This window comes from Rutilus rutilus, assembly GCF_951802725.1.
Source record: "Rutilus rutilus genome assembly, chromosome: 24".
Taxonomy (NCBI): domain Eukaryota; kingdom Metazoa; phylum Chordata; class Actinopteri; order Cypriniformes; family Leuciscidae; genus Rutilus; species Rutilus rutilus.
The window spans coordinates 6,812,259-6,830,680 of record NC_140228.1 but is presented as its reverse complement, the minus strand read 5'-3'; the positions used below and the strand labels follow the sequence as shown (position 1 = coordinate 6,830,680).

Sequence of the window (18,422 nt, the reverse complement as noted above, 5' to 3'; positions counted from 1 at the left end):
GTCAGGGTTTTATGTTTTATTTTTTTACTTGTTATCCGATCTGAAAGATGAGTGACACAGGATCATCCAGCCACATGTGGCTTTTCCTTCAGAGGTGCATTATGGAGATGAGTTGTGTGGAAGTATTATGTGATTATGTTATGAAGAGGCATGCGCTTGAATGATAAACAGCAAGTAAAGGCAGAGCGCAGAATGATTGGGGGACAGTGTGAGGGTCTCATGTCTAATGATCCTGTCACCTTGACCCTTTAAAAAACAATGCAATGGACATTTGTTTATGAATAATAATACTTATTATTATACTACAATTTTATAATTATTATTATAATTACAAATTATTATTAGTAGGAGTATCAGAATACAGTGGGACACTCTCTGATAATTTAGTGTTGTTTAAAAAAATATGATCCAAATGTCACCCTATATTTAGTTTAGGATGAATGCTTACCAATTGTCCCACTTGGCCTGTATTCATCCTAATACATAGATCATAATACATTTTAGCAATTATATTTTCCTCCCTATTATGCTGCATTATTTGGATTTAAAGTTATTAATTGCGCGTCAAAGATAATAAAGCCTTGTCGGTTTGCTCTTTTTTCTTCATGTAGTGAAGAACAAAGATGCAAAGCAATTGTCTATGAACAGATCTTTGATAAAAGTCTATACGATGACCAAGAGGAGGAGGGGGGGGGGGGCTCTGATTGTGTCCCATTCAGGAGCGTGAGAGAGAGAGAGAGAGAGAGAGAGGGAGAGAGCGAGGGAGAGAGAGAACGCTGTCTGGTTTCAATAGATCAAAGAGCACTGCTCCTGAATGGAGTCATTTGCAATTATAAGAATAATTAGCATCTGTGGGTCCTCCATCGCTAATCAGAGTCGGAGGTGATGTGTTTATGTCCTCGCGCAATCAGACGGCCAGTTGGAGAGCTCGCGCCCCGCAGGACTCAATAGCGCCTAATCATCATCAGAAGTGAATTGGCATTTAAACGGTAAAATGATCTCCGATTAAATTAATGCTTAGCGGGGAAAGAGAAACCGCTCAGAGGGTGCAATTTTAGACCCCTTTTCTTTGTTTTTTCTTAAAATCTCAATTATATTCTCAACTAAAGAAAGTATTATTCGATTTTCTCTTAAAGTCTTTTCCTTCTTAATTTTCTGTACATATTGTCAAAATGATCTGTATGATTAATCAAGGACCTTTCCTCTGAATATCTGTGGAGATCGGCCTAACGTTACATTATACATACATGACACTCTTTTTGTCTGGCTCTATTTAGACACATTACAATGGATTACGTGAATGCACATGATTAATATGTTTTCAATTTATGAACTACGATCATTTTTATAGTCTTCTTTTTTTTATCTAGATGACGTAACTGTCCGGAGATTATAAAAAAGAAAAATGTCTCTTTAAAAGGCTGAAATTCTTGGATAAAAACCACAGATTAAATTAATTGCCATTAAGTTAAAGTTTAAAAATATTATAGCTAGCCTAGGCTATATATATTTTTTTTATTATTATTATTATTTTTTTTATTTTTTTTACTTAAAAAAATAAATGAAAAGGCAGGTTTGATCAGGCCAAATGAAGAAACTACTTGTTATTCATGACCAGGCTCAGCATTTTAAGGGAATTTTTGTCAGTAATTTTTGGTTTAATCTGTTGAGATCGTCTCGCGCAACTCAATTGTCGTTTCGCCGCCCTAACACTCTGGGTGACGTAAGCCATCTAAACAAAACTTTTTGTGATATACTTTCTATATATTAATATAGAATAAAGTGATAAATAATGACAGTTGGCCTACTTGTGTTTTGTGGAAGTTCCGCCCGGATCCCGTTCCCAACGGAAAGCGCTCGCGCTGCCTGCTGTTGCTATGGTTACCCCTCAGGCGAACAACCGCGATTTCTTTTCGCTAGCATATAGCCTAACGTTACATTTAGCGAACTTATCTAACTTTTGGTGACTGAAAGTTATTTGAAAACGCTTTTGAAATTTCACATTTCCACAAAAAATGGCTACACTCTAAAATAAGTTGGGTTGTATCAACCCACGTTTGGGTCAAATATGGACGAACCCAAGCGTTTATTGGTTTACATTTTATTTAAAATAAATAAATAAATAAATAAATAAATGATGGTTAAAATTAAAATTTTAAACCCAATGGTTGTGTTTGTCCGTATTTGATCCAAACATAGTTTGAAACAACCCAGCATGTTTTTAAGAGTTTAAATTTTTTTTTTCAATAAATTATTTAATTTTATCATCTAAAATCCATATTTTTGGGCCTATAAATATTTATAGGCCAATATCTTGTAATACTTCCCTATTTTATCAGCGTAGTGTTCACACAGATCTCTACATTCAAACGTCATTTCATCAGTAAAATCTCTCTCTTGGGGATAATTGTCGGCCAGATTCACTCTTTCTCCGAACAGAAAAGAAAAGACTCTCTCTCACAAGAGGGCCGAAACATCTGCCTCTCCGCCCTCACGACTCCGATGCCATCGGCCTCTAAAAGAATAAACAAAAGAACCGTTGTTATATATCTTCCCTTGAATACAAAGTAATTACTTATCATCAATCAAAATTAATAATAGTTGATTGGGTTGGTGTGGTCAACGCAGTCCCCTCACATTCGCTTTCCATGAGGAGGGGACTTGACCCACTGGGAAACTACACCCCCCCTTTCTAGGCGGCCTAAAAAGTCAGGGACTGAATAAGGAAATGAAGCGTAATTTGAGGAAGATGGATGAGTCTCCAGGGCAACACCCCCTTCTATCCTCTTGTATTGATGATAACCGAGAGAAAGAGAGAGAGAGAGAGGGTGCGAGAGCGCGCGCGCGAGAGAGAGAGTGTGTGTGTGAGTGTGTGTGTGTTTATGTCTCAGTATGTGACAAATAGAGGCTGAGACACTGAGAGCTCCAGACAAAAAAACGCATCAGGTCCCAGTCAGTTGGACGGCGAGGACCCTACAGCACCATCAGGATAACCGTGGACCACATTTGGGTGATTTGTCTCAGAAGGCCAGTGCACGGGATTTATACGACCAGACCGCGCTCAGTTCACCATGCAGAGACCGAGCGGTACGGGCACGGCGTTTTCCATTGATTCTTTGATTGGCACTCCACAGCCCCGGCCGGGCCACCTGCTCTACACGGGCTACCCGATGTTTATGCCGTACCGACCGCTTATGATTCCACAAGCCCTGTCTCATTCGTCATTACCGTCGGGTATCCCTCCCTTGGCACCGTTGGCATCGTTCGCGGGGCGTCTCACCAACACTTTTTGCGCAGGTTTGGGTCAGGGGATGCCCTCCATGGTGGCGCTCACCACCACCCTGCCCAGTTTCTCGGACCCTCCAGATAGTTTCTATCCCCCGCAGGAGATGCCGGGACCCCGGTTAGGCGCGGACGGGACGGGGATGAACCGGCAGGAGAGCCCGCATGACGAGCTCAAGGGCTCCGAACTCCTCAATTTCACGGAAACTTTTCAGGCTGTTGCAGGTGAGCACCGGAGACAAACTCTCACTGACAGCTGGATTCAAAAGTTCGAACCGCCTTTATTCAAAATAGAAGTTCTGATTAGAACCAAAAGGGTTCTACAGTCTGATGCCAAAAGTTCTAAAACAAACTTTGATCATCTAGCCTAGTTCTTTAGAAAATACTGGTGATTTGTATAACACACAAACCAATATGCTAAATAAAATAACTTTTTTTAACCTTTAAAACAAAAAACAGATGCTCTAGATAAGATGAGATGCTCTTTTGGTGAAAAAAAGAAGGTTAAAATTAACTTTTTTTCTAATAGCGTGGAACTTCATTAAAAACTTTCTGTAGTGTCATCAACAAACAATTAAAACTTGCTGTACATTCAAACAGTCAGAAATGTCATGAAACGTAATGTCATGTGCTTTCATGTATTTTTTATGATATGACTGTAAGCTAAGAATTATAACATTTTTGGTAGCTTTTGAATCAAAATTCACCTATGTGGTTTAAAACTGTCGTTTTGTGGCTGGATAAACAGAGTGCATTTTAGACATTTATCATATAGCCTACTGTTCGTATGGACTTTATAAAATTATTGAAATAATTATAGGCTGGCTATATGTTTTGAGATATTTCTAAATAGTTAGCCAAATTTGATATTTTAAAGTTGGAGTTTGAGCAGACTGAATCACAAAGCAAACGATACGAACAAAATAGCATTTGCTGTGAAGTTTCAGTACACCGTTTATTTTACTTCATCATTCTATGTTATAAAAATATATTTTCCTCATACAAATTGTTCCAATACTGTCATTATACTCGAGCTTTTGAGTTTATACACCATTTTCTTAAACATAAAAAAGTGTAACGAATTTACAGATTAAATTTGCTTTTAAAGTTGTAAAGCATAAAGTCATTGGTTCGAATATGTAGGCAGGCCTTGAAGGAATTTTATTATCGTTGGATTTTATTATGTTTCAGGATATTTATGAAACAATGTCTGTAAAATTTAAGTTTTAAATGGAGCATGTTACACCATAAAGCAAATGATTAACAATTATTCTAATGTTTTAGAGCAATTCAATATTTCCCTCATGTTAGAGAATTCATTTCTACACTCTTAAAAATAAAGGTTCTACACATGGGCTATCGCAGTGATGCCAGAACCATTATTGGTTCCCCAAAGAACCTTTCAGCGAACAGATCCTAAAAAAAATATTTTAATAACCTACAGAACCTTTTGTGGAACGCAAACGTTCCATGGATGTTAAAGGTTCTTTATGGAACCATCAATGCCAATAAAGAACATTTATTTTATAGCCTACTCGATTTTCTTGATCATTAATTAATTTGAGGTTGTCAAAAAGGACTTTTCACTGCACTTCGTCACTTTGGCACCACCTGTAATGCATTCAATTAGGGTTTAAATGTTTTAGCCTACATGCATTAACATTGTCCCTTGACCAGAATTTTTGTAATGCTTAATAATTGTCCTTCTCTTTAGGCGAAACCAAACTGTACAGTTCCGACGACGAGAAACTGGATCTGAAGTCCGCGGAGGCCGCGTGCAGCGACCGGGAGGACAGCTCGGCCGACAGCGAGAACGAGAGCTTCTCCGACGGGAACACCTGCGCTTCAGCGGCCCAGAAAAGCAAACTGAAAGGCGGCTCACAGGACGCGTTACCGCCGGGCGGCTCTGCGGGAAAGAGCCGGAGGAGACGGACTGCTTTCACTAGCGAACAGCTCCTGGAACTCGAGAAGGAGTTTCACTGTAAGAAGTATCTGTCCCTCACCGAGCGCTCTCAGATCGCGCACGCGCTCAAACTCAGCGAGGTCCAGGTCAAAATCTGGTTCCAGAACCGCAGGGCCAAATGGAAACGGATCAAAGCCGGGAACGTCAACAACAGATCCGGGGAGCCCGTCCGGAACCCCAAAATCGTGGTGCCCATCCCCGTGCACGTCAACAGGTTCGCGGTTCGGAGTCAGCACCAACAGATCGAGCCGGGCAGCAGGCCATGAACTCCTCAATCAAAGTGACCCTGAACTCCTCAAACGAACATTTACACGAGCCACAGTCACACAGGTCAGGGGGGTCACACAGTACAGATGCATGAAGCACACCTAAAAGGAGACCTTTTCAGTATCTAAGGATATCCAGTGACGTTTAGGTAACTCGAGGCCTATACAATGCTTAACGGATCATCGGTTTATACGTACAATTCTGAATTGCCTATATATGACTTAAAGTTTATAATATTTGAATGTATATTGACACGTGACCTGTTAAGCATTATATTATAAATATTTGAAAGTTGTTAAGGTGTTACCGACTTTTCAACGTCGACATTGTTCATTTCCTTCTCTCCCCTAAAATTTCTTTATTTTTAATTTATTATTTTGTACATTTGTAAATATTAAATGTGTCCGTGCGACACACATGTGCACTATACGAGACTGTAAAGAGACGTTTTTTAAAAAATAAGTATTTATAAGTTGCTGTCTAGTGAATTTTTTGCATGTGTTGCCATTTGTTGTCTGATTTTCCCGTCTGATTTTAACGGGCCGTTTCATTTTTTTGCATGTGCTCTTAAAAGCATTTCTGTCCAAGAGGCGGAATATCCCCCAGTTCTTTGTGAAGAAAAAAAAAAAAAAAAAAAAACGGTGATGGAAATAAATAAGCTCAAGAACACAATGGCAGAGTGATATATTCACATCGACGTCACAATAAATATGGTGCAACATGGTTGCATACAATTGGGAGAAAATGTATTCATTGTGTGCATGTTTGTTCTTCTTAAATACTGTTTCGGTGTTTTTCATCTGTGCAAACGAACTGATTAATTATTGATCAACTCACTGATAGATATTGTTTTATACCAAACATTAGCCTAAAGCTAAAGTTATTTATTGGACAACTATTTAATCATTTTTATTTGTTGATTTATGCATTTACTCATCCACAAAAGTACATTTAGCATGCAATTATAAAGTGTAATTAATAATACAATACAATATGGCTTGATTTACTAAACAATAGATGATGATTATAACAATAATAATTCAATAGATATAATATCCTATGTTCAAGATAGGCTATTACAAATGACAGGAAATGTTAATCTTGCAATATTTATTGTTTTAATGCACAGGTCACTAACTAAAATCTCCATTTTCCTTTGAAACAGTTAGATTTACGTTATTTGATGCATTCTGAGCAGGTAATAGAGCTCATCTGTCATCAGACCATGGGGTAAAATGATTATCCTCGTGTTAAAAATGAACATGGATTTATTTATTTTAATTTTTTTTCTGAAGTTGGAATCATTGTGAAGCTTCAGCCTTATTGTTCTGAACCATTTCTTTACTGTTCTGAAAACAAACCAAACATCCAGAGATCCAAGTTTTCATTTAACGTGCAATTATGCCAATATTCCATTTTTATAACTTTGACATGAAACATTAACTTCACCATTTAGCCTTTGCAGATGCATTTGATTTAGTGAAAAACATGTTATTTATCCAAATCATAAGACTATACGTTCACATGAGGAAAATACATAATATGAAAGATTCTCAGGCTCTTCATGAAAACTGCATGACAACCTTTGTGCTATATATAATAATATTTTCAAAAATGTACATCTGATGTACTTATTATAGCTTGTTCCATAACCGACCTAAAAGTCTCACCATTTCCTTATTCCCTGAAAAGTATGTCCTACTTGTATAATCCGGAGGGAATGTGAACGACAATGGAAATGAACAACCACACATGTAATTGAGAAAGACCGACACTGACCCAAAGCAGCAGACAACAATCGTTTGACTCCATGATGACCAGCGCAGAGAGAGAGAGAGAGAGAGAGAGAGTGTGTGAGAGAGAGAGGGTTTTTTGTTAATGAGCACGGGACTCATTTGTCTCTCTTTGGGAGGCCGTGCTGTCTCAGATGAGAGTGATGGAGCTCTATTACACTGGTCATATCCAACACACTGTAATGAACTTCAACATCAATCATTACAGGAGAGAGCGAAAGACCACGGTGGGTCTCTCTCTCTCTCTCTCGCTCTCGTTCAAGGGTTGAGTCTCATTCAGTCACGCTCATCATCATGCAGTGATGCTGGAAAACTGCTTTGAATGAAGGTAAACTATTCACATTTATGGTATGCATATGCCAGATGCTTTTATCCAACTTACATTGCATTCAAGACACGTTTAATCAGCCCTGGGAATCGAACCCATGACCTTGGTGTTGCTAGTGCCATGCTTCTGTTTGAGCTACAGCAATGTAGTATGTAAAATATATTTATGTTTATAAACATTCATACATTTAATTCATAGGTATTGACTTTTTCAAGATAGTTCAGTGTAATTTAATTCAAAGTCTTATATGGAAGAAGCTCAAATATGTTCTCACTGTAGAAACACGTAACCAGAACCCTGGGCAAGGGATTGAGTGGTGATGAAGGCTGTTTTTGGTCTCGACCCTGATTAATCTGCCTTTTACTAATGAAAATTTAAATGGAGACTTAGTGCGGCTGAAACAGAATGTTCTTGATATTAAAGTGAATGGAACGGTCTTTACAAATGCTGCTTTTAACTTTTTAAAAGACATGGGTGACTTAACCCGGATGGGGAAAAAGAGTTGGTTTTATTCAAGTCTCATATCACCAGAAGAAAAAAAACATTTAAAATCAGCAGGGAAGACTAGTTATAACCAGAAAACCAGTTTAGGCTGGCACAAATCTAGGCTTATAGGCCATACACACACTGGAAAGTCACTGTAAATGACTGTTTGTGTATGTATGGAATACAGAAGTCACACCTGCAAACTGGAATGATTGACACAGTGGTAACCATAGCAACAGGTTGTCATCTCATGGCTGTAATAAACCCTGACTTCTTTTGGCCAAAGTAATATATTAGCAACTGCATATTACTGTCCAGAAATTATTATTTTTTTCAGTCATCATGTTTTGATTTTATCTCCGGAGCATCAAGAAGCAGAACTGACAAACTGTATTCTAGACAGAATGGGATACATTTATGCATTTGTCAGGTGCTTTTATCTCAAAGTGACTTTGAAGGTATATACAGTATGTGTATTTTTAAATCAGATCATGCATTCCCTGGGAATCAAACCTATTGGGCATTGTTCTATGCTCTACTGTTTGAGCTATACAGGAATTAGGCACAACCATATTCACCTGCAGAGTGAACGTAACTGAAAGCTGCTTTCATGGCTAGAAACGGCAACAGGATGTCAAGTGTAACGTACCATGATGTATGACACACCAGAAATGTTTTCTCTCATAAGTGCTAATGGGGAGGACGAAAGCAACGCTGAGATGTGAAGACACTGACCTCCTGAAAGAATCCAGCATAACCTGTTGCAAAGCTCATGCATTGTAAAAAAAAAGTTGCTTCCTTAAATTTTTCAGTACCATCAACTTGGATGTTTGAGTCATTTCAACTTAAATTACATTAAACCAATTAAAACAAATTAGATGAATCTGAAAAAAGGTGAAAACTGCTTAACTGAATTGAAGAAATGTAAAAACATGTTTTCATAACTTATTGATCTTTTGCAGTGTGTCCACATTCAGAACTTATTTTTTTAATTGATGAAACAAGCTCACTTAAAGTCGACATGAAACTGAAGTTGCGATAGTCTATCTAGTCCTGTTGTGACGTATATCCGTGGCTTGTCGAACAAGAAATAATGTTGGGAAGGACTTGACTTTGTTCGTGTGGAATTGATTGGATGGTTGTGGTTTGCTATTGGTCGATCTCACGTGAGTGACAGGTCGCCCCGCCTTCACGTCAGTAAACATCATCAAAGAGAAGACGCTGCGAGAGCAAGGGGAAGTTATTTTGATTAACAAGGCACATGAATTAAAAAATAATTATGTGCACTGATAAATCATTTAAATAATAAATACCGCAAAAAAACAAACAAGAATTGCCAATTTTGATTTCATGGTGACTTTAAAAGTGCGAAACACAATTTCCCAAAAACAATCCCATAAATTATGCGCACAGAAAACAATCTCGTAAACTAATGAGGAATCTCTGAACTTTCTTGACTTGTATTGTCAGCATGTCGCTGTGACATGAGTGTGTAAGTTAATTGCTTCAGCCTCCAGTAACCGCTAGTGGTAAATGCCTATGAGCTGTTGCATTTACATATCCCCTCATTTAGACACTCTGCTAATTAGCATTCTCATTATGCCAATTATACTAGCTTTAATTATTATAGCATCACTACCAAAAAAAAATAAAAAAATTATGAATCACAAACCAAATAGCCTACAGAGATATTCCACAAGGTGCTGTTCCGAGGATGCGGTGATGGGAACACCAGCACAGCTTGTCAAGAGCGGAACACTCTCATTATGACAATCAGATTAATAGTTTAATTGATATCCGAGCATTTGTTTCATTAACGGATCGTTAGGAAGCGCAAGGTACCGGCTATTCCCGCTCCTCGGCGTGCCGTTCTCCGGAAGTCTTCAAGAGGAGGGACGGGGAGCGCGAGGCCTGAATCCTGGGGAGTGTCTGTGGACGCCCACGCCGCTGATGTATGGGCAGATGCATCAAATCACACAGGATAAACAAGCGATGAATTTCATCAGTGCCATCATAGCCTTAATTTGGCTGCCTAATGAGTCAGAGCTAGTGGCGGAGATAAAAGTTGTCAGAGGCGCGGCTCTAATGAATTTCTTGCCACTTGTAATCAAGGTTGGCTGTCTGAGGGTCCATGATTAATGGAACCCTGGAGGATTCCCTCGGCCTTCAGCTCTCATTACAGCTAATGCATTCTCAGGCAAATTAACACACTGAGAGCGAGAGCGAGAGCGACACGGAGAATCCAAACAAGGACGAGAAAGAAAGAAAGAAAGAAAGAAAGAACAAGTGATAAGCGCAAGACTGAGAGAATGCGAGGACAGAAAACATAAAATGACAATTAAACAGCTTATGAAACTGAAATGGACTTTTTTTTCTGTCTTTTAGTCCATGCCTGTTAGCGTTGAGCTACGCATCTATATGCTAATATGTAAACATAATTAGCCAGATATGCATGTAAAATGTACAGTCTTGCTCTTCTAGAAAAAAAATACTGATGGCATCATCATTGACCATCCGGGTTTTTAATGGGTTTGGGTAAATGCCTGAAGTAAGGTCTGTGGTTAAGGCAAGCTTAAGATATTTTCAGCATAAAAACATCATTAATGACGTCGTAGGCTATCCCGGAAGTTAGCATCACATTGGTTCCCTCAACAAAACCAAAAAGTATTTCAGAAAATAGCGTCTACTCTTTGACTAACAAAAGCTGATTCTTATGCGTTTTATCCATCATGAGAATCTTTACAAATGCGTACAATGTTTAAAGCGTAATTACAATCAGCAGAAGTCAAAAGCTAAACAAACTAACTAAACCACGGTCACATGACTTCAATGTCACCATCGCTTTAAAAACATTTTCCCTGAAAGTTTGAGTTATAATAGTTTGCAAGAGCGTGATTATAAACACAAGAAGGCTGTGAAAGCAAACTAGTGACTAGAAGAGTTTACCTGTTCGGCTAATGACGTTTAATATCCCCGACAGCTTATGGAGTCCCAATAGCCACTTGTTAGCAGACAAGTAAAAGCTATAAACAAATATTAAAAAAAAAAATTTCACTAGAGGGTATTACTGATGCATTTCATATCATAGAATAAAACATGAAAATATCTTGAGCTTGTGTTCACCACAGACCTTATTTAAAGCATATAACCAAAAACTCATTGACTTCAGAATGATGGAACCAGAAGTGCTAAAATGCTAATGCTTTTCCAGGTTTTGGCCTACAAGAATACATCATCCCTGCACCACTCTTTACCCCCTTGTGATTTTATTGTAAGCTTTTACATGTCTTGAAAAAGACAGTGGCTAACAAGTGGCTAAATGGGACTCCTTTGTGTTTACACTCTTGCTGACTATTCTAACTCAAACATTCCAACTTGTAGCTTTTACATAAAGATTGGAAGCTTAGTGGTGTGGACGTAGTGTAATTTGTGTAAAGCTTTAACTTTTACTTAACTTTTGCAGACTGTATATTTAGTCCTCCAAATTCTTTTGTTGGTCACAACGCTTGTTTTCTGTGATAATCCAAAACAAATGGAAAAAACCTATTGGCTTTTGTCAAAGGAACGAGGGAGAACAAAAATAGGTCATCGCTGGAGCGCTCTGTACAAGGTAAAGATGATTTGAACTTTTCATTGGTCAATTGTAAGTTTGAATCTGTGTTAGTGTTTGAATGAGTTTCCTTTATTTGCAGTCTTTCAGCCCTGATGAAGGCCTGTGTGCTGAAACGCTTTGGCTAAAAAGTATAATTTTTTGCCAAAGTATCATTATTCTCAGTTCCACTTTCTGATCATCTAATTTCTCTACAAGTGTTGCTGACATTGACTTAAAATACCTTTGTTCTCCTCCACACACCTTGTTGATTTTGTGAATAACCACCATACAAAACCCAAGTTAAAGATTACGTCATTGATATTTTTGAGCAGGTTTCTTGGAAGATTAACTGTGTACATATTTTGTCATCAAAATGCTAATGTCCTCCTACATTCGGCTACACGCTAGCATAAAGATGACTGCAAAGCTAATATAGACTAAAATCGACAGTTAGATTTGATAGTGTCAAATGTTAAGCTAGAAAAATAGCATTTTTTCAGGAAAATAACAATTTAAAATATATATTTTCAGGTTGAGAAAACACAATAACCATTGAGAAAAGATAGGGAAATTATTTGACAAATTCTCAAGTACACTTTTTCATAATCATATATGACGAATGAATGACAAACTTTTTCAGCACTCATGGTATAAATCATTTTATTGGAGTGTTTATGTCAATATCCAGCCAAGCATCCAATCAGACGACAGCTAACTCTCATGAAAGCGCTCCATCATGTTCAGAAGGAGCAATTAAAACCAATGGCAAATTAAAAGAACCAACAAAAAGTTATCAAACAGCTCAATAAAAGCAACAACAAAAAGAATTATTTACATCTTGCTTTTATAAATATGTCAAATGTACATATAATACACAAAGTACCTTAATGGCCAGACAATGTGCACACATTGAGACCCCAAAAACAGGTACCAAAAACAACTTAAAAACAGAACGGTGGCTCTCTGGGACTGGGATACTTGTTGAGCTTTACAGGCGCACCCAAGCGTTCAATAATCCGGCAGTCGCAAGGATGAGAGTTGATTATCATTTTCAACTGCCATACTCCCAAAAGCTCATCCAAGTAACCTCAACGCCATACACAGAAGCCCAAACTCAACGTATATTTAAAAAAAAATGTTCAAACCGTTGATATATGTTCACTTTATGAAGGTCAAAAGGGTCACATGGGCAGATCACCAAAGGAAACTTTACATGCATGTTGCTCCAAATGACCTTCCAGAATTAAAAACAGGTTTAAAATACAATGAGGCGCAGAAATTAAAAGCCGTTGTATTTTAAATCAATGGCATTTCTCCTAAAGCTTGGTTAGATGCGAGGGTTGCATGTACAAATCGGACTAAAGTATGAAAGAAAACGTACCTAGAAGGTTTCCGCCATGAAATAAATATTCTGTGTTTATCCCCCCTCAGAATTGTATATTCCCTCAGATATAAACTCTATTTTCCTCAAAATCTCAATTTATACCTCGCAATTCATACATTTTTGAGACATTATGAGATGTGCAATTAAGAGATTTTTTATTTTTTTATATTTCTATATTTCATGGCGGAAACAAGCATCCATATAAAACACCTAAAAAAAAATCATGTAAACTTAAATACTGTCTGGTAAAAACTCATTAAAGAGGTTCAACATCTCCCTCTCGCTTTACCACTTTCCCTTTAACTGACATGTGCCAAACATTAATCAGGGTCTAATCATGATTTTACATTTCAAGTAAGGAGTGTTTTGTAAAAGTTCACGCCGTACACACGAGCAAACGAGGGTTAAGGCTGATAGGTTTCGGATGGGTCGTCACATCCATAAACTGCCCACACACGACACACAGCTAACTGCAAGAGGGAGAAGGAAAAGCTATTGTATACACACTAATGTACATAATCCACATCCCGTTCATCCCATTCGATTAGAAACACACGTCTGGATACAAAAACATCCACACCGTCACAAGTGCGGAGGTCATCGGACTCGTAAAACAAACGCACGCTTCGCGACGAGAGCGTCTTGTTTCGTAATCTAGCGTGTAGGTACCGTCCGCCGCTACTGAAAGGAGGCAGGAGCGCTTCACGTCGGAGAGGGACGACAGTGTCAAACAGTTAAAGACCAGAAATGATTCAGACAAGGCATCCGTAATAACACAGTATTTGTCACGTAATCAAGCCTTCACGGTGTTTCTTACCAAGACAATCACGCAAAGGCTAAATGTAAAATCGGAACGAGTATGATGAGTTGGGTTTTGTTAGATGCTACACATGGTAATGCGTTACCCAGCAGCCTGTAGTGTTTCTGAGTCTCGTTCAAGGGCACGATGGTGGGACAACTATTAAACGTGTGAAACGCATCATAAATCTGAAAAATCTCACGATTAAGTTGACTTTAGTGAAGCGCTTATGAGTGTTTGTGTGAAGCTCACAAGAACATATCCAGGTCACCCCAAAATCCAAATCAAAAATTAGTAAAATATCTTTTGCATAAAGAAAATTAAGGACCTTTTTTTTTCACAAACCACCCCTCAAAACATTTTTTTTGTGTGTATATTTCTTTCCTTATGATCCTCATTACTGTAATACAGTATTTTGTACTATATTAAAATGGAAAAATACAAATATAATATTTCGTCCTTATTTAAACCTTAAAATTAAAGAAGCAAAGCTATTTTCTTTTGACTTTGAGGTGAAATAGACGTTCTTGACTTCACTGATTTGAAGAGCTAGTCCATCCCAAAAAGAAATTCTGTCATCCTTTCCTCAACCCTCATGTTGTTCCAAACCTGTAGAACTTTCTGTTTCTGTTGAATCAGTTTTGGTTCCCATTGACCTCCATTATACAGACAAAAAATACAATGGAATTCAATGGGAACTGAAACTGTTCGGTTATCAACATTCTTCAAAATATTGTCTTTTGTTTTTCTGCAGAAAAAAAGAAATGTCATGCTGGTTTGGAATGACTTGAGGGAGAGCAGATTTTTGGGTGAACTATCCCAACAGCATAATTGAACATTCTGAGACAAAATTATAATCCATAATTGATTATTTCTAACCTGACGCACCTTAAAAATAAAAACTTGATTTTGTTTAGAACCTGTTGCCCCTCATTTCATTTTTTGTTCTATACTCAGACAAGAGAGGACCCCTAAAAACATCACTTTCTTCAGCTTAAAATAACACTTAACACTGCTAATTCTCGCCGTACACTAGCATTGGTCACAGGAAGTTGTCATGGGGTGATGACTTTACGTGACACGCATGGCACTACGCACAGTTTCCTAATAATGACGAACTGCTGAGGGAAATGATGCCACTTAACGAGAGCAGCATCTATGGGAACATCGACGCGATTACATAATGCTAACACTACGGTTGAGCTCGCACTGAGCGTTGTTGTTGATGTTGGGGTTGTGTCGGGTGGCCGTGGGTGTCGACAGGCCACCGCTTTCATTGGGACAACCGTGTTGGATGAGGATATCTGCGCACTCCTGACTTCCCGCTCGCTGGGCGTAGGACAGCGGCGTCTGACCGCGGGAGTCGCGACTCTTCACATCCACACCGTACTGAGAAACAGGGACAAATATTTAAAGTGAATGATGGAGGGGGATTTCATGAAGGAAAGCATCACGAGGTGTCTCGAGTGTCCTTACCCAGATGAGCAGCTGTGTGATGACCACGTTAGCCATGGCGCAGGACAGGTGCAGCGCGGTACGTCCATCTCCGTCCCCGTACGTCTCGTTGACCTCTTCTTTGGTGCCGTGGGCCAGCAGGAGATCCACCAGCCTCAGGTCGTCCTCCACCACCGCCCGCAGGAGCTGCTGTCCCAGCGGCACGTCTGACTGAGGAAGAGGCACCAGAAACAACTTCTGCTCGTACTTCGCCCGGATCCAGCGCTCCTTCTCTTCCCTGAGGATAAGGATGCACATAGGGGTCAACTTTAGAATCAACTTTACTCTTGTAAACACACGTTTTATTTTTGCAATTGTCGTTCTAACACATGGAAAACATGCCTTTTTAACAAGATTTTATTGTGTATATATATATATATACATACAATAAAATCTTGTTTTCCTAGATTTTGTTTTCCAGTTTTTTTAAATAAGTAAATGTATAAAAATAAACACGTACAGAATATTTCATTATTTTTTATATATATTTAATTATATATATATATATATATATATATATATATATATATATATAATAAAATTATATTTTTGCACAAAAGTAATATATATAGAATATATATACATTCATTCATGCAATATATTTACCAATATAATATATTATATAAATCTCTTCCATCTACTTAGACAATATTTGGTTAACATTTTTTTTGTATCTTGACTGGGTTGCCAGGTTTGTGTATCAAACCCAGCCCAATTTCTATTTAAAACCTGGCCAATCACTGCCAAAACTAGCCCAGTCGTGTTACGGGAGTGGGGGTTCCCTGGTAAAGCCACGTTAGGGAGGGCGGGGGGGATGGGTGAATGGTGGGATTGGGTAAAAATCGCGTTTTGGTGGGGGGCACTTCAACCCGCGGACTAAAAAAAAACCCACGGCACAACAGTGCAAATGTAGCCCAATTCCACGGGAAAACCAGGGACTTGGCAACACTGGACCTTGATGCATTAGATAAACTTCGTGACAATCCCAGCAGAGTCTGTATTTCTGACACAATCCTATCTGTAACTTTGAGGAAGTCCAGAGTAATTCAGCTATGATTATGATAGAGGTCACAAGGGAAGAAGGTTAAATGTACAAATCACGCCGCGCACACACACACACATCCGCAGCGTTAACTTCCTTTAAACAGTTTTTTCTCCATCAGAATCTAGAGGGTTAAAATCTGTCTGGCTATCGAAAGGTTACACATTGTGAACAGCATGTCTATCGTGGACAATACAGGAGTGTGTGTGTGTGTGTGGAGGGGAAGCCGTGTTTTTTATCGCCGCTGTCAGTGTTGTCAGTCCTGCCCGGTGAATCCCCACAAAGGAGGCCCTCTCAACACTGGCCCCTCAACCCTCTAGGGGTCCGCCGGCAGCCCGCCAGATCGAAGGCCCAAAGAAAAGGGCTGAAAGAGACACACTTGGACAAGAGAATGGAGTCCAACTCTTCACTGCACACCAGACTTCTATCTATCCCTCTCTATCACCCGGCCGCCCCCTCTCCTCTCTTCTGCTGGCATTCATGGCAATGGTGAGGGGTACGCCGCAAAAATAAAATCGATACGAGTGTATCTGGGCATGCTCAGTGCCGGTTTGACCCGCTGACCCCGTGAGGCGGGTGATAAGGGGAGCAGAAAGGAGCTGTTGTTCGCCTCGCTGGGGTGAGTGACAGACAGAAGAGACAGAAAGAGAGAGAGCTGATAGAGGTAAAGAGAGTCTTGAGGGATGTCGGGTGACGGCTTTCCCTCGGGACGCGACTCCACAAAGACACCGTCACCATAACGGCAGTGCTACTGTTTACAGTAACAAACCAACAAGATGAGAGAATGACATAATGACATCTACATTATAGATGAGAATGATATATATACTTACCCATCCAATAAATATTCGCAGGACTATACATGGTCACTGTAAATTTCGTTTACGAAAAAGTTCATTGACGACTTTTTTTTTTTTCAAGATAATGACGAGACGACACCAATATCATTTAACGATAATTGTAACTATATCAACTTGGAATAATCGCTGATGAAAAAAGACTAGACATTTTTGTCTAATAAAAAGAGGATATAAAGGTTTTAATGTTTGTGGTTACCAGATGTTAAGATTTTTTAATAAAAAGGATGAATTTTTCTGCCCGGTGTTTTACTTAATATTTGCAACTGGCAACCATGTGCACTCGCACTCTCTACACTGCGGAAGTGCTGGGATGATCCGAACGCAGAAAACACAGACAAACGAGTAATGCCTGGTTCAGATTACACGATTTTAGCCCGATTTTGGCCCGATCCGTTTGACGTAGGGTGTCGTGGGGATTCGTAAGCGGCGACGGGCGACGGGACGCAAGATTCGATCGTTTCATCTCGTATAGTGTGTCATAGTGGGCGACAACCGGCGTCACGTCTGCGATGCTCCACGACATCATGATAGAAAGACTAGCATGTTTACGGTTTTTTCCGGTCCTCCACGACGGGGTTGCGTCAAGAGTGAGTGAGTGAGTGTGTGTGTGTGAGCGTGAGTGTGTGTACCTGTTTTTCTATCCCGGTGGGGACTTCAACCTGAATGCACACAGACTCATGGGGACTCGTGTCACAGTGGGGACCTAAATAGAGGTCCCCATGGGTAAACAAGCTTATAAATCATACAGAATGAGTTTTTTGGGAAATGTAAAAATGCAGAAAGTTTTCTATGATGGGTAGGTTTAGGGGTAGGGTTAGTGTAAGGAGACAGAATATACAGTTTGTACAGTATAAAAACCATTAAGTCTATGGAGAGTCCCCACAAAGATAGTGAACCAGACATGTGTGAGTGCGTTTGTGTGAGTGTGTGCGTGTGTACTGTATATACAGTACTGTGCAAAAGTCTTAGGCATGTTAATCCCCCCCCCTCCCCCCCCCCCCCCCCCCCCCCCCCCCCCCCAAAAAACAATGGTTTTAAGTCAGTTATTTATATCTTTTGCTGTAGTGTGTCAGTAGGAAATATCAGTTTACATTTCCAAACATTCTTTTTGCCATTAATTGTAATAATCCAG

General features: G+C 39.2%; 2 protein-coding genes across 3 annotated transcripts in view; one reads left to right on the top strand and one right to left on the bottom strand.

Moving 5' to 3' along the window:
* Positions 1-2,949: 2,949 nt before the first annotated feature.
* Positions 2,950-6,112, top strand: gbx1 (gastrulation brain homeobox 1). The gene is made up of 2 exons (XM_084398217.1): positions 2,950-3,507; positions 4,997-6,112. Exons 1-2 carry the CDS (start codon positions 3,072-3,074, stop codon positions 5,509-5,511), a joined length of 951 nt encoding a protein of 316 aa, XP_084254343.1. The 5' UTR covers positions 2,950-3,071; the 3' UTR covers positions 5,512-6,112.
* Positions 6,113-12,354: 6,242 nt separating this feature from the next.
* agap3 (ArfGAP with GTPase domain, ankyrin repeat and PH domain 3) overlaps positions 12,355-18,422 on the bottom strand; it is a 168,129-nt gene continuing 162,061 nt past the window's right edge. For both annotated transcript variants that reach the window (XM_084399593.1, XM_084399592.1), the window contains exons 17-18: positions 15,371-15,626; positions 12,355-15,283 (exon numbers count right to left, since the gene is read on the bottom strand). In XM_084399593.1, the coding sequence (XP_084255719.1) occupies positions 15,071-15,283; positions 15,371-15,626 (469 nt within the window). In that variant the 3' untranslated portion in view covers positions 12,355-15,070. The remainder of the gene's footprint in view (positions 15,284-15,370; positions 15,627-18,422) is intronic.